This window comes from Corvus kubaryi, unplaced genomic scaffold (assembly GCF_017639235.1).
Source record: "Corvus kubaryi isolate FWS band 111438036 unplaced genomic scaffold, C.kubaryi_AGA036_p1.0 37334, whole genome shotgun sequence".
Taxonomy (NCBI): domain Eukaryota; kingdom Metazoa; phylum Chordata; class Aves; order Passeriformes; family Corvidae; genus Corvus; species Corvus kubaryi.
Genome location: NW_024581108.1, coordinates 17,526,138 through 17,549,059, shown reverse-complemented (window position 1 = coordinate 17,549,059; position 22,922 = coordinate 17,526,138). Strand labels below are relative to the sequence as shown.

The 22,922-nt window shown below is 58.5% G+C and overlaps 1 protein-coding gene across 1 annotated transcript in view; it reads left to right on the top strand.

Annotated features, from left to right (window-relative positions):
* Positions 1-3,844: 3,844 nt before the first annotated feature.
* LOC121665810 (phosphatidylinositol 3-kinase regulatory subunit gamma) overlaps positions 3,845-22,922 on the top strand; it is a 78,201-nt gene continuing 59,123 nt past the window's right edge. The window contains exons 1-7 of the mRNA XM_042030596.1: positions 3,845-3,973; positions 4,556-5,239; positions 9,259-9,354; positions 9,591-9,668; positions 17,998-18,129; positions 20,928-21,129; positions 21,473-21,558. Of these exons, the coding sequence (XP_041886530.1) occupies positions 4,924-5,239; positions 9,259-9,354; positions 9,591-9,668; positions 17,998-18,129; positions 20,928-21,129; positions 21,473-21,558 (910 nt within the window). The 5' untranslated portion in view covers positions 3,845-3,973; positions 4,556-4,923. The remainder of the gene's footprint in view (positions 3,974-4,555; positions 5,240-9,258; positions 9,355-9,590; positions 9,669-17,997; positions 18,130-20,927; positions 21,130-21,472; positions 21,559-22,922) is intronic.

Genomic DNA, 22,922 nt, shown 5'->3' with positions numbered 1-22,922 from the left:
GCAAGGCCACGCCATCTCCCAGCTGTCCCCATCCTCTCACACAGGCCAGCTGGATCCTGAGCATCCCCTTTCCTGGAGCATGGGGATGCCTCTCACAGGGCATGGGCAGCAAGACTCCTTCAAGCAACCTGGCCCTGGGAGACTGGGAGCAGGGAAGTGGCCTCAGTTTCCCTCCTGGTAAAGCACGGGGTAAGAAGCCCCAGGCACCACCAGCCATGGAGACCACCCAGGATTTTGGGATATCCCCAGCCAGGTGAGTCCCTTGCAAAGGGCTTTCACATGTCTGTTTGAGGCTGGCAGCATGTACCCAGCTGTCTCTCCAGCATCCGGACACCTGGAGAGTCGGGATGGATGGACACACTGCAATGTGCCAGCGATGAATCCGACTTCGGATTTGCAGATGGAAGTTACTGAATGTTGCAAATTTGTGCTGAATTCATCACTTCCCACCTCCTGATGCAGAGAAATAAATATCTACATCAGCCAAAAGTTTTTGATGTCTTGAAATATTCCAATTCTCAGCTTCGAAAGGACTCAAAGCATTTTGGTTGGAGAGCCGGGGAAATCCCAATTCCCCCACTTTGGGAGGGAGCAGGCAGTGGGACCACACCGATTTCCCTGGGGCTGCAGCTCCAGCTTCCGGGGGAATCCTCCCCATTTCTGTGGCTGTGTGCAAAACCACAGCATGAATCCCAAAAGCAGGAGCTGCCCCATCTGGTGCTACGATCTCTGCCATGTGGGGCCCGGGGTGTAAATCCAGGGGTGATACTGTGTCCCAGCAGTGCATGGCCCTGGTGCGTGTCCCTCAGGGGGAGGACCTGTCCCTGTGCCTCACGTAGCCGATGTTAATCGCGGTGTTAATAAGGACACTAACGAGGGGCTCGATGACAACGCCCCTCCTTTGTAGCGGGCTGAGCTTCTCCCCGTGCATGTTCCCCCCACAGCGAGTCCCCCGAGCCTGCCCTGCCGCTGACTGCCTGCCCACCCCTCCAGATCACATCTCCTTGCTTCTCACGCGTGTCCAGGCCGGCAAATCCCTCCTGAATTAATTACCAAGGGCCACGCCGAGGCGGCAGCTGCCGTAAAGCCAAGCCGGGCAGGTTCGGGGATGCAAAGGGCTGCGCTGCAGGGTCACATCAGGACAGCTCCATGCCTGCGTGCCGGCGCTCCGGGGGCTGCTGCAGGCAGAGCCAGCCTGGGGAGCCTCCGCCGCCGTCTCGCCAGCGAGGCTGGCCAGGGCTGGGTGGGTGCTGGAGCTTCCTCCCCGGGTCGGGCTCTGCTCCTGGGGTGTGCTGTGCCCGCTGCCCAGGGAGGGGGCATTGAGGGGCCCTGGGTCCCCAGCTCTAGCCCTGCAGAGAGGCACAGGAAAGGGCCCCAGCAGCACCTCCAGTCTTCCCTCACGTCCCTCGGGTTTTCTCCAGCCTGTCCCTCCCCAGGCCCGGGGTAGCCCAGCCCAGCAGGCAGGTTGGTGGTGGTGGCAGAGCGCAGCTGTGGGAGCCGGCAGTGAGAGGATGTCCGCGGATGCCACCCTGGGAGGTTGTTTGAAGAAGCACTTGGCTCTCCCTAAACCAAAAGCCACAGAAGCCTGAGCTCAATCCTGGGCACCCTGGAAGAAAACCAAGAGACAGGGAGTTTTCCTGCGTCTAAAGAGAAAGCAAAGCATGCCCCTTTCCGAATTGGGGAAACAGAGGTGATACCAAAAAAGCCAACTCTGAAAAGTCAAAGGAAATCAAAAACCTTTTCTCTCCATTTTTTCTGGCTGGGCAGGGCTCAGCCCAGTGCTGCAGCCTCACTTTCTCCAGCCGGGCATGTTAACAGCTCTATTTATGCTCTATTTATTCACAGCCATGTGGCCAACTTCCCTGGACATGAGTGTGACAGCCCCCAAAAGCAAAGATGAGAGCAGTGGGACCCCTGTCACTTTGGAAAGGCCAGGACAGGCAGCCAAGGTGGATGCTGAGCATCTGCTGGAGATGCTCCCACCAAGGGTTGTCCCTCCAGCCAGGAGAGGAGAGAAGCTGCAGAAGGGCATGGGGACCCCAGTGAGGAGATGTCACTCTCCTCCCCACAGACCCATCCTGGGCTGCCCAGACAGGGAGCAAAGGGCAGCCTGGAGGGGACTGTGGGGTACAGGGAGCAAGGACGGCTCCTCCTGCTCTCTCCACAGAACAGTCAAGGCCAGGTAAGCCAAGGCGAAGCTCTCATTGCCATGAGTGCTGCTCATTAATCCAGCGAGGATGGATTAGTCAGGGCCTAACAGGCAGCTCCTCTGGCTCAATCAATAGCAGTGAAGGCCTGAAGCACCTCTTGTGTCTTCACAGGGTGCTCTCTGAGAGCCCTCTGCCCGCCTTGGGGGATGTGCCAAACTCTGGGCTGGAGTGCTGTGGGGGTTTAAATTAGCCAGGTAGGGGTGACACAGGGTGAGGGGCAGCCCAGGGCGCAGAGTTTTGGGAATGATCCTGGTGCAGTGCAGCTGGAATGGGGTGTCAGGGGTGCTCTGAGGGTTCTGAGGAGAGGAGCCATCCAGGGAGAGCTGGGGTGATGCTCAGCCTCATCCAGCCGCAGGACTGTGTTGATTCCCAGCCTGTATATCGGATTGACCCTAGGACAGGATGGGTGGTGATGAACCCACCAGCCTCCCCAGCTCTGATCCTGTCCCAGGAGGGAAACACCTCCTTGCCTTTCTCCAGGCAGGCCCCAGAGCACTGACACTGTGCTCAGCCTGGTTGAATTCACAGCCTCTTGGGACATGCTGGGGAGACCAGGCAGGGCTTTAGAGACTCAGCAAAACCTCTTCACCCCTGGTGGGGCACAGGGAACATGACTGGGGAAGCATGACTGGGGTGGAGGGCAGCATCTGGCTGTTCACAGCCAACTCTGACTCTGTCCCAGCAGCAGCAGCAGCAGCATGGTGCCAGCAGAAATGGGATGAGGTAGAGAAAAATCCCTTTTAATCTCCAACGACCAGCAGCTGGGCAGGATCCAGCTGGGGAGTGGGGCAATGGGGGCTGCATGCTGCCCAAGGAAGTGCAGCTGGGAGGAATCCCCCAGGATGCTGCTGCCCTGCACCATCAGGCCGTGCGCTGCAGGGAAAGGAGGGGGGGTTTGCTGGAATTATGGATAAGAAGGGCCATACATCTCCTGCATTGCTCTGATGGCCTCTGTGTCTGTTTCCTCAGTTTTCCCAGCACTTGGGATTCCTCCTTGGACTTCATGCCACCCCTGCACTGCTGCTTGCAGTGGCTTGGATTCAGCCAGCGTGCATTTCCCAGAGCCCGTGTTTTAGGTACCATCTATTTTTAGGATGTCCAACCTGCAGCAAAGACAAGGAGCCACGACCATTTCAGAGAAGTCAGCGTGAGAAGCAAGGATTAAAAAAAAAAAAATACAACCAAAACAAGCCTTTGAGCCTCTGGAAACATCACATCCACCTCTCAGTGCCTCACAGACAGACAAATACTGGGATAGCTTGTCCAGTCTCAGGAGGAGAGCGAGGAACCAGAGCATCCCTGAGCTGGGATTCTCCATGACGTCTCCTGCCTGTCCTGTGCATGTTTTGTAGCCTGGGTAAGGGATGGGACTCTGTGTGGGTGCACAGGGAGAGCTGGCTGGCACAAGGGCGGTGTCCATGGGGTGCTGGCCCTCTCCTGTCCTTTAGCACCCCTAAGGATGGATGGAGACCCACAGATGGGAGATCTCCATCCTACAGAGGATGCAATTTGGGAGCAGAGATGCTGCATCTGGGGATGAAGTCATCCACCTACTCCTACAATTCTCCCTCCTCCTGCTCGGTAGCCGGGTGCCCCCCCCCCTCGACGCGCTGCGGCGGGGGGGCCGCCCGGCTACCGAGCAGGAGGAGGAGGAGGAGGAGGAGGGACGCTGACATCACCGCCGGAGCGCGGCTCGGCGGGGCCGGGAGCCGGCTCCGCTCCGCTCCCGTTCTCCGCTCCCGCCGCTGGAGCCACCGCGCCCGGTAAGGCTGCAGGGGCGGCGGGAGGGCTCTGGGAGGCGGGTGGATGGATGGACAGACAGACGGCTGCTGCTCATCATCCCTCCATCCCTCTTCCGCGGGGTCCTGCTGGAAGCTGGGGGGCAGTGGGTCGGCAGCAGCACAGTCTTTCCCCCCAGGGATGATGTCACTCTTGGAGGAATATATAAAAATGGACCAAAAAAATTAAAAAAAAAAAAAAGAAAAAAAGAAAGGGAAAAAAAAACCAAACCCACATGAAAAACCTACATCTTCATCTGCCAGCTCCGTGCAGCAATGCCAGGCTGGAGCTGCCGGAGGGGAGCTGCGTGCGGCAGGAGGTTTCTCAGCACATATGTCTATTTTAAAAACCCGTGGCGTGATCTCTTGCCCTACTTTCCAGACTCTTGCCGGCACTTTCCTTGCGTGCAGTGGCCGAGCCCTGCTGGTGGGAGCTCCCTGGGAAGCAGGAGTCGAGCGAGCCGCTGGGCTCTCCCTGGTGCCGGGCGGCTGGGATGGGGGGACGGGCACGAGGCTGAGGTCAAGGCAGAGGTTTGGTCACTAACGCGCTGCCTTTCTCTCCGGCAGAGGAGGGATGTCCCCAGCACCGTGCGGATGAGGCCAGGCTAACGAGGATCCACGTTTGTCCCCTCTACCCCCGTTAGCCTCATTTGCTCCCCTCCGTTTGCTCTGGTGAAGAAACAGCTCCTTACCCACACCTGAGCCAACGCTGACGAGTCCCAGGCGTTGGCGTGGCTCCGCAGAAATTTTGGGGTTGGAGGGTCAGGAGCCGCTCTCCATGTCGCAGATTTTCCAACACTGAGGTTTTCCTCCTGCGTGTGCAGGGAAAGGAACGCTCCCGACGCCGCACTGCCCAAGCCCAGCCCCGTGCGGCCACCCCGGGCCCCCAATGCCCGGCTGGCCGGGGGCGGTGTGACCCACGCCACGCTGCCGCCATGGCCTCCTCGGACGGGCTGCAGTACCGGGCTCTCTACGAGTACCAGAAGGACCGGGAGGAGGACCTGGCGCTGTGCCCCGGGGACGTGCTGACGGTCAGCAGGGCCGGGCTCCTCAGCAGCCCCAACTACAAGGACGGGGACGAGCGCAACCCCCAGGGTTGGCTGCACGGCGTCAACGAGCGCACCAAGGAGCGCGGAGACTTCCCCGGCACCTACGTGGAGTACCTGGGTCCCACCCGCATCGCCACCACCGCCACCAAGGCCAGGCCACGGCCCCTGCCCCTGCCGCCCGCTGGGACCCCCACGCCCTGGGGTGAGTGTGAGGGGAGCAGGAAGGCGGGAGCCCACGGGCAGGTGTCCCCTGCAAGATGGCGAGGGTGGTGTGGAGCCGGGGTGGATGCTTGCAGCTGAGCTGGCTTGGTGGGAATCCACGCTCAGGATGGGGATCCAGCTCCAGAAAAAGGAGTTGTCCTGGGAATTATCTGCCCTTGTGTATCAAGGCAGCCTCAGGAGGGGCAGGGGATGCCCTGAGTGTCGCTACCCCCCAGGCAAACATGCTGCAGGGATTGCTCCTCACCAGCAGCCCAGGCTGGCTGCTGTGCTGGCATGGAGTGTCCAAGGGGATCCACATCCATGAGAGCACAGGAGAAGATGCAAAGCCCCTTTGGCCCCTCAGAGAGGAGCAGAAAGACCCATGGTGGTCCTCGGGGACCTTTTTTCCAAGTGCTTCGCTCCCCACCACTGCGGCACCTGATTCAGGCTGCTCTCAGTGCCCGGGCAAGTGCTGGCCCTCGGCCAGCTCCCAGTCTCACTGTCACTTTGTGCAAGCTGGGACAGGGGACAATCTTGGCAAGCAGTGTGGTCAGTCCCTGGGGGGCTCCTCTGTCCCTGGGGGCTGCAGGAGAACACTGTGGGGGGGATACTTGGCAGGACCCTTCCTGGCACAGGGGCCTCCGGCCATTCCTCTGCCTGGATCTGCTGAGTTTGTGCAGCCAGCTCTGCCCTCGCCACTCACCATGGCCGAGTGCATTGGGGCCGGGAGGGATTTCACAGCACTTGCACAATGTACACAAGCTGAAAAAAAATAAAAGCCAAGTAAGAATCCCCCCCCTTCCAGCCAGGCATGCCCTGGTGACCCCAGCCAAAGCCGTGGTGCTCTCCTGCTCCGGGATGTATGCAGCAGAAATGGCTGTCCGTGTGGGCCTGGGGCTGGGAGAGCAGCATCACCTTCAGCTGTGGCAGGAAAACCTGCCCAGCTGCTGGTCTGGCACCTCAGGAACCCTCCTCACCCAGTTTGGGACCAGCATGGTAACCAAAGGGGCAGCCCCTGTGCTGGCTGGGCATTGGATGTGCCTTGGTCTGGGTTTAGAGGGGCACCGACTGCTGAGGAGTCCATCTGTCCATCTCCCTTCAAAATACGGTTCAGGACCCCCTTGCCAGTGTGATTTGAGCTGGGGACCCCCTGGTTCCTGGGCTGAGCACAGCACCATCCATGCCCATGTGTGGGGTTGCCATGCGGTTCCTGAAGTGCAGCCCCACAACCACATGGGAAGGATACTGGGCCCCCCCACACCTCCCCTCACCAAAATGCAGGTGCTCCTCCCCGACCAGTGCGCCAAGGCAGCCGCAGTCCCAGCAGCACTGGGGAGGCTCCCTGAGCAGCTACGTGCTGGATTTGCAGGAGGGTGGAGGCCACTTTTTGGGGCTGTTTATCCTGCCACACGAGGGGTTTGAGCCCCCTGCCCAGTCCAGCTCAGTGGTGAGACCTCTGACTGCTCAGCAGGCAGAGCCCTGGAAAACTCGGTGCCGTGGGGAGGTTTCGGGTGAGACAGGAGCAGACCCCAGGGCTCTCCAGCCCCACTCACCAGGGAAGGTGAAGCCACCTTCTTGTTTCTGCCTTTGCTGCCCCTCACCATTGTGTCGTACCTGCCGCACGCAGGGGTGGCACAGGCTCCTCTGCGAGGGAGATGTGCCCAGGGACCCCTGCCCGCAGCTGCTGGGGACGTGGTGCTTCCCTACAAATCAAGGAATGCCCGCAGCAGGAAGCACGGCCTGGCTGGAGAGCCAGGCCCATGTGGAAGGTCTCAGTGCAGTCACCCCAGCCCTGCATGCACTCAGGTGAAAGGATAACCAAATTTTAGAAAACATAAAATCCATAGTTTTTAGTCAGGAGAAAAGCCCTAAAGCCAGGTTTTGGGGTAGGTTGGGGAGGGCACTGCCATCTGCAGAACGTGCTCTGACCATGGCCAGGTGTCCATTCCTGCTGTCCAGGGGGACACTGGGTGCTGCCTTCCCAGTGCTGTGCCATGGGGTGCCCCTCCATGGGGTGCCTTTCCCAGGGTGATGCCAGGGTGTGCAGGCACCTCAGGAGGGAACATTCTGTCCCACAGCCACATCTTTCTGCGGCATGGGAGCAGTGTGTGCCATTTTGTGTCAGTTTAAACCCAAACCTGCCAGCTCACAGGATTCCCCTTAGAGTAAAAATCTCCAACGTCCTCTTGGAAGAGAAGGTACTTTTGTTTTGGTTTGGGGGTTTTTTGAAAATTCTTCCCATACTGATTCCATTTCCAGATGGAGGTTTGAGGGACGTGTTTTTGGCAAGTCCTAATTTATATTTCTGCGACAGCAGCGTAGCCCCCCTGAGTGCCCTCAGTTCCCACCGAGCCCTGCTGCCACACAGGGACCCTGAGCTGGCTCAGGCCATGGAGGGAGCCCTGAATGACAAACACTGCATGTTCCAGCCATGCCTTCGAGCCAGGGCTGGCTCTGCAGGGAGGAATGGTCCTTTTTTTAATTAAATAACATCCCGAAAATGGCTCTGCAGCAGACCTGAGTCCCAGGGGACTTCCAAGATCTTGCTGGCTCTTTTGGCCCTGACTCGTTGTCCTGGGCGGCACCACTGCCACAAGGCATCACCTCCATTTCCCCTGGGGCTGGAGTTGAGTGGGGCAGCAGGGGTCCAGCCTGGCACAGCTGGGGGCCATTCCGGCCATTCCCAGCAAGGAGAAATTTTTTTTTTTTTGCAGTCGCCACCTTTCCCCCAAGCCACTGATTTGGAGGAAAAGCCCAGTTTCCCTAATTACAAATCCACTCATGCAGTGGGGATATTTTTGCATGAGTTTCCAACGATGCACTTTGCTTTTAACCCTGCCATCTTCCCTGTTCCCAGCCAAGGCACCAACACACCTTCACTGAGTGGCAGAGGGGACTCCCTTGCTGTGCTTGGGGGTTGTGGCCGTGCCTGGGGACTGGATCAGCCACCCACGTGTGGGAGGTTTGCATCACTCCCTGTTCTCCAGGGAGCACCAGGGCATCACTGTGGTGAGGATCAGAGCCTGGATCTACCTGTTGCAGCCAGGTTGTGTTTTTGCCAAAAGGCTGAAGGCATCAAGGCCCTGCCCAAAGTCCCTCTTTTATTTTTTTCTAGCCTTTCCACATGCTGCCCATGCTGCAGCAGTCACACAAGGCCCTGGTGTGCTGCAGTCCGTGGCAGCCCCTGCCCCTGCCAGCCCCCTGCCCGCTGCCTTTCTGGGGCTCCAAAGGCCACTAAAGAGAGAGCAGGGAGAAATCCCAGCACTGCACTGCCAAGGTCTCCATCGGGTTTTACCCACACAGGAAGGGCTTATCAGCTGGGGTGATAAAGACAGATGGATGGATACAACATGCCCTGGGGTAAGGACAGCCGCTCTCCTGCCTGCCAAGGGGTTTGCTCCTCTCTGCCATGGTCTGGAGTGAGGTGTCCTTGGTCTAAAACCCAGCAGCACATGGGGATTTGTGCTGTGGGAAGCCTGTTTGGCTGAAGGGCTCTTCAGGGGCTGAGGGAGGTCTGCACCAGCCGAGGAGAGACTGAGTCCTCGCTGGGCCTGTGCTCAATCCTGTTGTGCACATCAGAGAACCCAAGCAGGTGAGAGCTGCAGAGAGACACGTCTGTGGTGGGTATGGATCTGGGTCCCCAGCTCCTGCCTGCTGTCACTACGGGCTGTGGGTGATGAGAGGGAGCAGTCTCAGTGCCACGGGAAGGGAGGCGGGGAAGGGGTTTTGGCCTGGAGGATCTCCATGCCCAGGATGGGATGCTCCCCACGGGCAGGGCACATGCCTGAGCAGGTCTTTGTATCACAACAAGCAGCTGAGCCCCCAACGGTGACTCTTATTGCAAAAAGAGGATAAAATAAAGGGAGAAGTGCTCCAAAATTAGACACGCATGAGCCAAAGCGTTGTTTGTGGCTGTGCCAAAGCAGCAGCTTGATCCTGTCCTGGGGCAGCTGAGGAAAGAGTCTGGAATTCCTGCAGGCAGGAATTTCCAAACCCCTTCTCCCCTTCTTTCCACCACAGGACTCCCCGGGCAGGCAGAGCTCACGGAGCACCCCGCCCTCCCCGAGCAGGCGCTGCCCACCGTGGCCAGGCTCATCGAGGCGCTGGAAAAACAAGGTACGGAGAGCCACGGCCCTCATCCTCAGGGCACAGCCGGGGGCACTCACAGCCACCTGCTCTGCCCTGTTCGGAGTGCCCCGAGAGCATCCCTAGAGCCAAACCTCTCGCCGTGCCCCCTGGCACCCGAGGGCAGGGCGAGGGAGCGCGGTGTTCTGAGCCCCTGCCTGCTTCCCCCGTGCCGGAAAGGAGCCTGTGGGCTCAGCACTGACCCCTCTCTCCCGTCTGTCCCCCAGGGCTCGACAGCGAGGTGCTCTACAGGTCCGGCCCCGGCGTGCTGGGGGATGCTGAGCTGAAACAGGCCCTCCTGGCTGGTGAGTCCCGGAGCCGCATCCCCTCCCCGTATTCCCAGGAGGGAAGGGGGCTGTGAAGGTGGTGCTGCCCTGGCAGGGAGGGGTTACGGCTCCAACGTCATTACAGACCTAATCCCAGCTCTGTGAGGTCCTGCCTGCATGCAGACCCCCCTCTTCTCCCCGTGTGATGCAGCCAAAAGTGATGCAGGTTCAGGGCTGGGGTGCTTCACTAGAACCTCTTTTTTTTGGGAGGGGGGATGGAGTGGGGGGAGAAAAATTCTTGGGTTTTTAAATCTCTAGGGTTTGTGTCTGAGAAGCAGGGCAGGGAGAAAACCTCTTGTGGATTGGGAAAAAGAAAGAGGAAAGGGAAAGCTTATGATTTACAAGAATGGGAAGCTGTTTGCAGGACTTGGGGGCATGAGCAGGGTGGGGAGCAGGGGAAAACCATCTCCCCTGAGCTGCTTCTAAACCCCCGGCTGGGATAGGATGGCACGCGGCGAGGGGCGGGGGGGACGCGATGCATCCGGTGTGCTGCTCAGATCTGGGTATTTGGGGGGTGGGGGGTGCATCGAGCATCCCCATCCTCCGGCCGCGGTGCCCAGAGGGCGGCACTGTGACACCAGGCACGGGCGGCCCCGCACAGCCCCGGGCTGGCCCCGCATCCCACCGCATCCCGGGAGCTGCCGGCCGGGGGGCGGCGGGAGCCGGGCGGTGTTGCTGGGGAGAAGGGCTGTGATGAAATCGCTATATTAAGCACCATGACCTCATCGCTTCCCGCGCACCGGGAGCCGAGTCCCGCCGGGCGGGGAAGGAGGGATGCAGGAGAGGAGAGCTGGAGCTCCCAGGGATGCTCCTTCCCCACTGCCCGAAGAGGACTGCGCTCCCCGCGGAGGTGATGGGGGCTCGGGGCACCCCACCACCCCACTCTTCTCCCCTGGCTGTGGGCTGAGGAAGCCCGGAGCAGTGAGTCCTCTTCTTCACAGCTTGTACCCCGGGCCAAATTTACTGGCTGAGCTCTGAAGGAGGTGAAGGCATCTGAGAGCAGCCCCCTGGACTGCCCGGGCACTGGTGCCTAGGCTGGACAGGGGCAGGGGCAGCAACAACAGCATGAGAAGGATGCTTTGTTTTCCAAGCACGCAGGAGTTGTGGGTCCTCTGCTGTTCCCATGCAGCTGGTGCAGCATCCCAGGCAGGTCCAGGGCTCCCCACAGGGCAGCACTACAGCAGAGTTACTGCCACAACCCTGCTCAGCCTTCGGAGATTCTCCCAGCCCTGGGGCAAACCCCACTGGCTTGGGCAGAGCTCTGGGCACTCGGTGGGTCTGTCCAGGTCTGTCCATCTCCCACAGCAGGGCCCAGCACTGGTCAGAGAAATGTCATTGTGGTTTTCAAACCATTTGAAAGCCCTTAAAAATCACCAACAGCCCCAGGAGACTCGATACTCTCAGCCCACATCTCCTCTGGGACTGAAATCTTTAACTGGGCACCTCAGGGGGCTGCCCCATGTGCTTGGCAACACTGAGCTGGGCAAAGTCAGAGCTCCCCAGAGCTGCAGGGGGTAGGACAAGTCTCACACTTATTAGCTCTCTGCTGAAGGGGCTGATGCTCAGCCCTGCCAGAAGGATGCTCTGCAACAAGATGGGAATGACGTTCCTGCCAGGGTCAAGCATCCCAGCAGAGGCCAAACTTGGCAGCCCACTCCTACTGCAACCTCCTGCAGACCACAGACCCAGTGGTGCTTCCCCAGGACCCTGCTGGAGCCCATATTGGGCTGGGGAGGGCAGGAGAGCAGCTCTGCTTTGGCTCCCAGACAAGCCCTTTCATCGCATTTGGTGGAGTAAAACTTCCCTGCCAGAATATTGGAGTTCGCCTGCCCCATGTGTGAGAAGACAGAGGCGAGAGTCACATTTCCCTTCCTCCCATGCTCCTGGTGGTTTGTCCCTCCAGCATCCCATCTCTGCCAGCAGCCTGCCTGCAAAAGCCAAGCTTCATCCTGGTCAATGGGGAGAAATCAGAGCCGGGGTTGGTGGTGGCTGGAACCAAACCACGGCTCACTGGGGAGAAAACCGGGTTCCCACCGGGGGTTTCAGCTTCCCTGTGAATACCCAAATCACGCTGGTGTTTGGCAGTGGTGGCAGGAAAACTGATAGTGCAAGGGAAAAGGAACAAGGGCTGGAAAAGTTGAGATGTTGGTTTTCTAACCCCCAAATCTCAATGTGTCAGAGAACTCGACATGTCTCCTGCACTGAAAGAGCATCCGAACTTCCAGTGGGGAGGAAGAGGAGGACCTTGGGAGACAAGGAACCATGCAAGTCAGAGCAGCCCTGGCAGTCCCCAGGACCCCATGGGCACTGTGTCCCCAGAGCTGGCAGCACAGGCACTCATCTGAGTTGTGCTGATTGCGCCCTTTCCCCACTCCTGGCCTTTTTAGAGCCCTTACCCGTGAGGGATCTCACCTGTGGGCAGCCCCTGAGCTGGACATCAGCCATGTTTGGGATGAAGGTTTCCCATCCTCATGGCAGCATTGGACAGAGTGGTCCCACATGGCTCTACAGCCTGAGCTGAGCCTGTCCCCACCCCGGCACTGGTGACATTCTGCAAGTCAGTGGCATCTGACTGCTGTCTAGAGCCTGTGCACCAAAATTGGTATTTCCATGATGGATGGTGCAAGAACAATTAAGAGAGGCAAGGGGAGCATGCACCATCACTGAACATGAGAATCAGAGTCACATGGTGGCACCAAAAAGGGACTTAAAGAAAAGGTGCAGCTCCACGGTGAGGGGAGCTCACCAAAGGGTGGGAGGTGATCAGCCAGGAGCCCTGCTGCAGTGTCAGGGAAAGAGTACGGGCCAAAGAGAGGAACAAAGCAGTTTTACCCTGCTGCCCCCAACACCCCCTGCAGTGCCTGGCTGGGGGCTGCTTCATGCTCTGGGGTATTTCTGTGGCGTGGGGCCACACACTGACCCCAAGAGTTTCCAGCTCCCAGCACTCCTGCTGTCCCCTGTGTGCAGCTCAGGGGCTGTTTGAAGCTCAAGGGGTGGGGCAAATTACCTGCTAAATCCACAGTGCCTGGGGACATGGGGCGTATAAGCCCCTTCAGTGCCCAGACCTGATGTCTCACCCCCCCCCCCCCCCCCCAAGCTTGCTCAGGGTCCTGTCCCCGCCCCTCTCCCCCCGGGACGTGGCAGGCAGCCTTCTCACGGCTGCTGCTGGAAACTTGGGACATTCTCTCTCTGGGCGATAGCAGCAGAGCTGTGGGTGGGCTGGTGGGTGCGGGAGCCCTTCGGAGCTGAGGGACCCGACCTGGGGGAGGTTTGGCTTGGGAATGGCTGCAAAGCGTTGTGTGTAATGGCCGGGCAGCGCTTTGCCACCGCTGAGTAGGGAAGGTCTGCATCCTCATCGCTCCTCCCTGCTGGGGGACAGCGCACAGAGACCTTGCAGGGCCCTCACCCCAAAGCTCCGTGCGTGCTCCCTACGGCTCAGATGGGCCTGAGCCCACCCGGGATGGCGGCGAAGCACTGAAACCTCCCCCGCACTTTGGATAACCCCCTCTCTGATCGGAGCTCTGGAGTCCAGCTGCAGGCGTAAACACCGAGACCCTTCCTCAGATACAAGCGCAGCAATGGGAAAAGGCTGCGCTGTTGTCAGGGCCGGGCAGGAGCCGGCTGCAGCTCGGGTGCCAGGGAGAGCGCGTCGGCAGCGAGAGGCGGATTGGAGCCGGTGTCTCCGGGCGTGCCGGGCTGCGCTGCCACCCTGCGCGCTTTGATCCGGGCCCGGGCGCGCAGCAGTCTGCCTGGAGACACGCTCACGTGCCCGGGAATTAGGTCAGGTCTCGGTGGGGATTAGCGAGCGATGGTGGGTCCCGGGGCTTCACTGGGGCTGCCAGGAGCTGCTGCTAGGCAGAAAGGGTCGGGGAGCGAGGAGCAGCTCGGGGAGGCTCACGCCGCTCCCCCCATCACGACGGTGTGGATGCACAGGGAGGGAGCGCATCCCCATCCTCATGCCTGGGATGCCACAGGGGGTCGGTGGCCCCCAGGGGCTCCGGTTTCCCCTGGCCGAGCTCACCCCACCAGGATGACTTTCCTCCCGAGGCGCCCCGGTGCCTGCGGCACTGCTTTTTATTTATACCTGCAGTGGAAATAAACCCCGTGTCGTCAGAGCCTGGCGAGAGGCATGAGCTCATCTCTTATATTTGGTGGTGATGAAAGAAGGGTAAATAAACGGCAGCGGCAGAGACATCCCTGGCAGACCCATCAGGGAGAACTGGGGGTGAGTTTTTGCCATCCCCTCCCATTGCTGCTGGGAAAACTGAGGAAGGGGATTGCCTTAGGGAAGGTGAAATGGGGGAAGACAGCCTCAGTGAGCACCCTCAAAGGGGATCCCAGCGCCCCTACCCTGGCTGAGTGCAAGCCAAGGGTATGGTGAGGTGAAACCCAGCTGGGAGAGTGTTTGGGGCTGCCAGGAGCCCCTGTGCATGGGCTGGGGGTGTCCTGGCAGCTGTCAAGTCCCCAGCACAAGGTATCAGCAGGCTCGCTGGGAGATTTTACAATGATGCTGAGACAAAGCTGGGAAATATTCCCTGATTTGGTGCACAGTTTCCCTGTTAAACCCTCCCTGTGAGATGCCTGGTCAGGTCCTCAGACAGGCGGCACCCATGTGGACGGGAACGTACAGCCCACGACTGGACAGCAAGGACATCTCTCTAGCACGCACTGACAATTAAAACTGAAAGGTCTGGAAGGAGTATGGAAACTCCCAAGTCAGTATTTCAGTCAGCCCCAGGGTGGTTTGGGTGCCCCTCTGTCACAGGGACCACGCACCTGAGAGCATCTCGCTGCAGCAGCGCACGGTGGCCAAGGTCCAGCTCAGCCTCTTGGACTCCCTGCTGGGAGAGGGGCCCTGGGGGCTGGGCATCCTCATCCTGTCACCCACGAGCTGCTCAGGGGTGTGGGAGCAGCCGTCACCTGTGGCCACACGCAGGGGACAGCTGGTTACCAGGACCCGCTCGAGCCTGTCCTTCAAAACAACCCCCACCTTCCCCACAAGCCCTCCTGGCCAAACATCCTCCGCGTTTACCGAAACCCTGGGCTTACTCACGCCTCCCCGGCTGGCTGCAGCTGCGGGAGAGGTCCTGGAGTTTCCTGCCCAGCCTGACTCAGCCCAAAGCTCCAGCACCTTTCTGCCTCTGCTGGGATGTGGGCTCTGAAATCCCAGTGGGAGGAGGCTGGGAGTCTTTCCCTCTGGGCTAGTGGTCAGCCCACGCACCCTGTCCCCAGTCCCAAATTTATTCCTGCTTTTCACCGCTCCACAGGCAAGGCATGCTCTCCGCTGGTCCCCGGATGCTTGCTCTGCCAGCAGGTCAGCAAGCAGGTTGTGTGCTGGAGGGGGTTGGTATGGGGTCGAGGTTGGGGTTTTGGGGTGTTTTCCTTCTGTATATGGCAGGCAGATGGAATCCCTCCGTCATTCCTCCATCATTCGCCTGGGGATAGGATGGGAACATCTGGAGAGCAGCAGGAGAGCATTGACTCATCCTGCAGCTTCATTAACTTCTTATAGCTGGTTATCATCTCCCTCAGATAAGAAGAGAGCAGCATCCGTGGGGTCAGGCCGGCGGTAATTGTCTGGGAAGGCTCCGGGGTTAACCCTTCCCCAGCTGCTGGCTGAGCCTCCCTGAGCTGAACAGCTCGGAGCATCCCTCGGTTGTGCTCTCAGCCTGATGGAGACCCCAGCTCGCCGGGGCAGCTCTTGGGGCAGGAGGAGAGTTCCTGCTGGGGCAGGAGGATGCCGCTGCATTTCCAGGAGGATGGGGACAACAGGCTAATGGCTATTTCTAGTCGACGTACCAGGGAGAATGGTGCCATCAGCAATCAGTCCCCGTCAGCGAGGTGTGAATCCCCCTGGTCTCCCCATCACGCCTCTCTCTGGGTGTAAAGATGTTTTTGAGTCTTGCTTTGAAACCGGCTGAGCCTTCCCTTTGAACACCCCCCAGGCTCTTGCCTAACGAGGCAGACAAGCTAATTAGGCCACGGTGGAGCCCGGGGCTGATCGCCTGGGGCCAGAGCCCGGGCAGCGGCCCCTTCCCTGCGCAGGAACAGCTTGTGGCTGCTCTCCTCAATCCGTGCCAGCATCCTTAAGGCGAGTGACAGGTCCCTGCAGAAACCTTCGTGGCGGGTAGGAAGGGCTTTGGGGTTTGCTCAGTGCATTCCACTGATGGGAAAAGCTCTCTGCAATGCAATGAGACCCCGGGACCCCCCAGTAGCATCCCTGGGTTTGAGCCATGCACTGTGTGTATTCAGCCCAAGACAGGTGTTGGAGCATCGTGTGGGATCCCTGACCCCACTGTCCTACACCTGCCCAGCTCGAGACAACCTGCCAGATCACATCTCCAGGGCAGGTGCTAGGAAAAATGGGGAACTGCTGTCATTCCCCCTAAAACCTGGCAGAAATAACCCTTTTGGCCAGCCAGGAAGGTCCAGAATTGTGGCTGGAAGATGAGAGCATGAGCACAGACCAGAATGGGGCCAGGGTGCAGCTGGCACAGCCCTGCCCACCTCGAGGACGCCAAGGGCAGAGTGGTCCATGGGGCAATGCTGTGACTTTGTGGGGTGCCAGAAAGGCAGCACCCCATTTGCCCTGGGTCACGTTTGGCCACGCTGGATGGCTGCCTACCCCAGTGTGGTGGCATCTGTCCTGGCTGTCCCCACTCTGCCCCGGGACACAGTTCCCAGCCGGCCGGGTGCTTGCTCCTGACAATGAGGTAGCGTCTCCCACGGCTGGGTTAAAGGCTTTGCTTCGGGCATTGGCCAATCTGTTTTCTCTCCATCTGGGAGCCAAATGGAAGGCACTGGCCATAAGAGACCCACTGCAGCTTCGTGTTCCCACGCAGGCAGGCAGGCTCCCAGGCTGCCTGGCCCACAGCAGGGACACTCCAACGAGAGGAGATCAAGGTCGAGGTGCTCCAAACCAGCTTTTCCCAGCTGTTCCCCATCCCAGCCCTGCTGAATGCGTGTCTCTAAAGCCTTGTCCCAGGAAATAGCGTTTCTCCCCTCTTTTGGGTTTATTGCCCCAGAAGGAAGCACAGCTGGAATGGTTGGAGACTCGCAACATTTTCTTTTGGAAAATGCTGGGCTGGGAGATGGAGCATCTCCCAAAATGGCACCAATTTCAGTAAAACTGCATCTGGGGGTAAAGACCCAGCAAGGGGAGTGGAAGCGGGCTCAGAGCAAGGCAAGCCCACTGTCTTCTCTGTCACTCCAGGCCATTTGGGGCCTGACACAGCACCTTTAAGAAAATGACAAATTTGATTTTCTTTTTTTAAATTAACCATTTCAAACCATTCCAAATATCTTCATCTTTTTTATTATTCCCAAACCCCCGTACCCCTCACCCTCCAAATTCTCCTACAAGGAGAATTTCAAAACATTGCATTTGGGTCCAGTTTGAATCAAAGCCAGATTTTGAAACCTTCAGATCTTTGCAAAAGGCACCATCACCGTCCAGACAGCCACCACCCAGCCCAGCCAGGATGGGAGACCTCCAAGACAAACACATGAGGCAATACCAAAGGATGCTGAAAAGCTTCTTCCCCCTGGGCCATGGTGAAGCAATGTTCCTGTGCTGGCCTGGCCGTGGGGCTCAGACAGACACATCTCACCCTCTGTCTCCTAACAGACTGTGAGACTTTTCTGCTCCTAGCACTGCCGCTGTCCTGAGCCCAGGACCCCTGAGCCCCGGCTGTGTGGCCTCAGACCCCCTGTGTGCTTTCCTCCATTCCTGGAGCATCCTTCAGTACCTCCCCAGGGCAGCCGCCTCTCAGGGTTGGGAGAAGTGATGCCAATTGGGGCACATTCACAGAATTTCAGGATCACTGGGGGTCACATGGGCCTTCAGCAACTTGAATTGCCTGGGAACCATAACCCCATTCCATGGATGCATTTTCCAAGCAGTTCCTGCCGGGCTGGGATTGGCACAGGGCACCCAGCCCTGATAACTGGAAGGTTCCTGGGGCAGTTGCTCAGTCCTTCCCATGTGTCCTACTCTGCAGTGGGAGCCCAGTGGGATGGCGAGACTCCCTGTCCCATGCACTGGATGTAGAGTTCACACAAAGCAGAGATGCTGCCTCGTGCTCTCCTTGGGCACGTGGAACTCAGGGTCAGTGGAAATTTGGACAGGAATATTTGCTGGGGGAGTGGTGGCAGTGAAATCATGCACTGCCACACTGCGGAGATGGGGGCATGGGCAAAGAAATCCTCCATGTCTGGAGGAAGGCCCACAGGGATGGAAGAGCTCCGAGCTCTGTGCCAGAGGGGAAGAACCACAGGCTCAGGGTTCCCTCTGTCTCTCTCCCTGCAGATGCCTCAGCTGTGGATATGAACCTGTATGAGGCCCAGACGCTGGCGGATGCCCTGAAGTGGTACCTCCAGGAGCTCCCCATGCCCCTCATCCCTCCAGCTCTCTACAGCGACTTGGTGCACATGGCTCAAGGTAAGCACACATGGGCTCCGCCTATACTTGGGACCTCTGTGGGGCTGGAGAAGCTTTGGGAAGCCCCTAGAAAGGTTTCCCAGCATCTCCAGGGTGTCTCTGACCCTATCCCCTGCCCAGTGCTGCACCAAGGGCAGATCCTGAGAAGGGCCATTGGGAACATCACCTGTGCCAGAGCAGCACAGCAGTGTTTGGGAGATGCTTTCCCTTCTCTGGGAAAGAAAGGGACATCCAGGGGGCTGCTTTGCCCCCACCACAGTGGGGTCTTCTCCCTCTGCAGTGCCAGGATGGGCAGTTGCCAAGACTGGGTGATGCTGGCCCCAGACGAAAGCATTATTATAATATTTTGGCTCTGCTGCCTGGGAATTTTTTCCTGTAATCTCATTAACTCCTGGCTTTATATGGGCACAGAAAATTCTTAGCTTTTTCAGCTTAGTGCCATTAGGAAGTGTCTTTAGATCCCTACAAGCTTTTGTGCTTCTGTGCAAATGTATGAGACCATCAGGGTTTTAGTTCTATTTGATTTCTTTTCAAATAAACAGAGCAGGGCTCACACCCAGGTCAGCAGAGCACACGGTCCATCCCAACAGTGAGCCTGGACCAGAACCCACTTCAAGTGAGTCCTCACAGAGTCTCTCTGCCTCTCCCAGCCTGAGGCCCCATGGGCATCACCAGGTGCACAGGAAACCCTTGCCCACTGTGTTAGGCAGGACCTGAACCTCTTGCTGCCTGTGAAACCAGGATTTCTTCTCCTTCCACAGCAGCTCTCATCTCGCTGCCAGTTGCTGCAGTATCCTCCATGCCTGAGCGTCACCTCCCCACCCTAAGCCAGATTAGTGCTTGGGCAGATCATGTTCTTGGCTGCCTTAAGAGGCACCAAAAGATCACCCATGGCCAGACCAGCATGGCCTTTTCCTACCATGTCTTGATGGGAAAAGGCCACGGGCTCTTTGTGGCCTCCAGCAAGGCAGAAGGGACGCACGGAGAAGGTGAGGAATAACTCACACCCCATCCTCCCTGCCCTGCACTGAGACACAGAGCCAGAAGAAATACCCCTGGGGCTGATGGCACAGAGAAGCTGCCTTCCCCTCACCCGTCAGAGGAGAAATCAAAGGCTGCCTCCCTTCCAAGGATAAAAATGCAATTAGGAAGCAATTAGCTGGGTTGCCTCGTTAAGCAACTTCAAAGGGAAGCGCCTTTCCCTGCAGCCTGTGCTGCAGCGGGCTCTGCTCCTGGCACAACAGGGGCAGGAGAAGGAGGGGGCAGAACAGGGGAGAAACCAATAGGAAGAGGATTTCTCTGGGGCTTAAAAGAAAAAATTAAAATATAAGTCTTTGAGGAGAAGGTGCTGGGTTTTGGCAGCCTGCCCTGCAAGGCTCCTCTGCCCTGCTTGAGGCTGAGAGCTGAGAAAGCAGCACGATGACCACCTTCAAAAGGAGGGGAGAAACATCCCCAAATTCCCCCTTTGGCTGTGAGCCTTCTCCTGCAGGATCCTCTAGGTGCAAGAAAAGCAGGAATTGTGGCAGGGGAGGCCTGGCACAAAGCTAAACATCCCTCAGGAGCAGCTTGTCGGATACGAGGGCTCACCAACACCCCATTGCCAACGCGGCTGGGTTGCAGACCTGCTTTGGAGGGGATCCCAGGCCCCTGCCCCTCTGGCTCTCGTGCACCCTGGCTCCAAGGATGGATGTTGGGAGCTGGCTGGGCACTGGCCAAGCATCAGTCCTGGTGCAAAGAGCCACGGGGAGCTGAGTCAGCCCCCAGCCGAGCCGGGCTTTGAAGCCGGCTGAGAGCAACCCAGCCCTGGGGACCTCCCTGTCCCCAGCAGATAAAAGGGCTGCGACAAGGCAGGAATGGAGGATGGCTGGAGAGTGGCTGTTTCCTGTGCCAGGATCACAGTCCCAGGGCGCTGAGCTCACAGCTCACAAGACCAGGGAGCCCCTGCCAAGGCTGCCAGAGGGCATTGGGGACATGGTGGGAACTCATGGGCTGCTCGGGGCACCCGTGACAGTGGCTTTGGCAGCACCTCTGTGATGTGCAGTGCTATTAAGTGCCTCATTTTATTCATATGGGCAATCTGAGTATCACTGGAAGCAGCTGTACCCCAGTCAGCCCTCCCTGTGCTGTGTTTCATGGGGTGTGAGACCATGGTGTGGGGGGTGCAGTGAGTGTCCTGCAGCCCAGGTGCACATTATTTTTTCTTCCTAAAAAGCCTTTTCCCTCCCAGCTTGCTGTTTCTGCAGGGTAGGGCTGAGCCTTTAAATTCAGCTGATCTTCCTGCTGGTGCCCATTTCCCCACCTCTGCTTTGCTCTGCCTTTACGATGGCTTTGCTCTGCATCAGGGCAGGGTTCTCGCTCTTCTCCATTTCAGCAGCAGTGAGGGATTTTGAGGTGCAGCCCCTAGCAGGTGAGCAGCTCAGCCCTCTGAGCTCCCTCCCTGGGTGTGCTGAGAGGGAGAATGTGCTAAAGGTACTTGACAACTTGATCTGGGGTGGTGGTGTGAATGGGTAAATGGGGCAGGCAAACCCCAGAAAGAGGTGGTCAAGACCATGAAGAAATCACCTCTGCCCACCCTGGGATATCCATGAGTCCCACAGCCTGTCTGGGAAGGGATGGGCTGCAAAGAAATTGTGGTGGCAGAGGTTGTGGTCAGGTTTATTTTTGGGTCTCTGGGGGGAGTAGAGAACTGCCACAGCTCATGCCCTGTGTGTTGGTAGGTGCTGGGCTCCTGTGAGAGGCAAGAGGATGCCCCAACTTCCCAAACTGATAATTTTTCTCCTGTGTCCCCTCTGCTACAGAGACCCCAGGCCTGGAGGAGTGTGGCCAGAGAGCCAGAGCCCTGCTGGCCCCCCCAGCCCTGCCACAGCCGCAGGCACTGCTCCTGCGCCAGCTCGCCCGCCACTTCTGCCGCCTCTGCCAGGGCAGCCACCGCAGCCGCCTGTCACCCCGGCTCCTCGGGGAGCTCTTTGGGGAGCTGCTGCTCCGCCCTGCGGCAGCCAGGTGAGGTCCCCTGCCGTGCACAGGACAGGGCGGGTGACAGGAGGGTGCCAATGGACACACTGGTCCCAACCAAGCTGGTTTTGCTGTATGACAGCCCACCAGTACCCCAGCTCTCCAAAGGGGGAGGCCAGATCTGGAAGCTTCCATTCCAGCTGTGATGCTCAGACATCACACCCGTTCCCAAAGTGACCAGGCATGATGCACACATGAGACTGGGGTTCACAGCATGGCCTCAGTCCCACAGCAGATCCATTGGGGTAGCTGGCTGCTGTCCTGGGGAGTTGGGGGTCTCCAGGGAGGTTGAACTGCTGGCATCCTCACACACCTCTCCTTCTCCTCACAGCACCGAGGCAGGCCCTGAGCTCCGTGCAAGGATCCTCGAGTCCTTCATCATGGCCAGTGAGGTGGCAGAGCTGCCAACAGCTCCTGGTAAGAGATGTCTGGCTGGTGGCGGAGGGGGGACAGCGAGTGTGACATTCAGAGCAGTGATAGCAGCAGGTCATGGGGCAGTTTTGGTGGCTGGTGCAGTGACAAGAAGGTGCTTCTGTCCCTGTGGCAGTGCCCAGGCTCTGCTGGCTTCCTGTCCCATTTCCCTCTCTCCGTTCTCCTCAGAGACACTGATTTGGGGGCATTTCTTTGCAGCCCCTCAGGTCTGCAGCTGTTTTCTGGCTTCATGTCTCTGCCATTGTGCTCTGGACCCTGGGTTTGTGATGCAAACAGGTTCTGCTCCCCCATCTTGGGGGCTCTTGGTAGGGGGCTCGTGTGCAGCTTGTTTCAGTGAGCAGGGATCTGAATATAATCTGGGAGGAAAAAAATAGCAGCGTGACCATAAAATGGCAGGATGGTACTTGCTACAGGATCCAGTCAAGGGTTATGATTTTTGACTTGCATTTAGTCCCCACATGTGCAGAATCATGCTGCACCCACTGCTGCCTCCCCCACAGGGCATCCCCAGGGTGGGGATGAGGACAGGTACTTGCCCCCCACCTCTCCATGCATGGACAGCAGCCAGGAGAGTGGCTTTTTCTGCAGATGTTAATGAGCCTCACCCCCAGGGCTGCAGTCCTGCCCCTTTCATTACTGGATGGCAGCTTGTGATCCCATCAGTGTCCAAAACTGAAGCATGTGCTCCTTGTGCCCTCTGCAGCACTCCAAGGATGGGGGGAAGTGATCCATCCTAGCAGGGATGTACATGGGAGGGAGGGTGCTCAGAGGAGCACAAACCTCAGACCTTGAGGACCACAGAGACCCATCCTTGTGGGATTCCATCTCCAGGTTGTCACTGAGACCCATCTGTTCCCCCACACCAAGCTGCCCAGATGCCTGAGAGGCACAATTGCTTCCAGCCCTTCTGCTTGGAGATATGTTGGCACTGTCCCCAGTGAATCCTGTTGGTTTGTGATGTCTCTGGGTCCTTGTCACCACCCTGCCTCCCTGGGGGATGGCCAGGCCAGGCAGGATTACGACTCTTAATATTCCTCATAAATCAGCCCTTTCAGACCTGTCATCTCATTTATTGCTCTCCTCCAAGCTCTCACCCATGAGTTTGTCAGGATACATCTGTCTCTTCCACCTGCTGATCCAGCTGATGGGCAGCTGCAGCCCAGCAGACCCCGGCGTCACTGCTGCCATCCCCACACTTTGTACTGTCATTGGTTGTCACCACCCCAAACTGAGGAGAGGGTTTGGGCAGGATCCTGAGGGCCTCATCCCCTTTCTGAGTCAAAATCTCCCCCGTGGGCATCCCGCAAGTGTGGGGCAGGAGACAGGACACCAGGACTCGCTGTGGGACT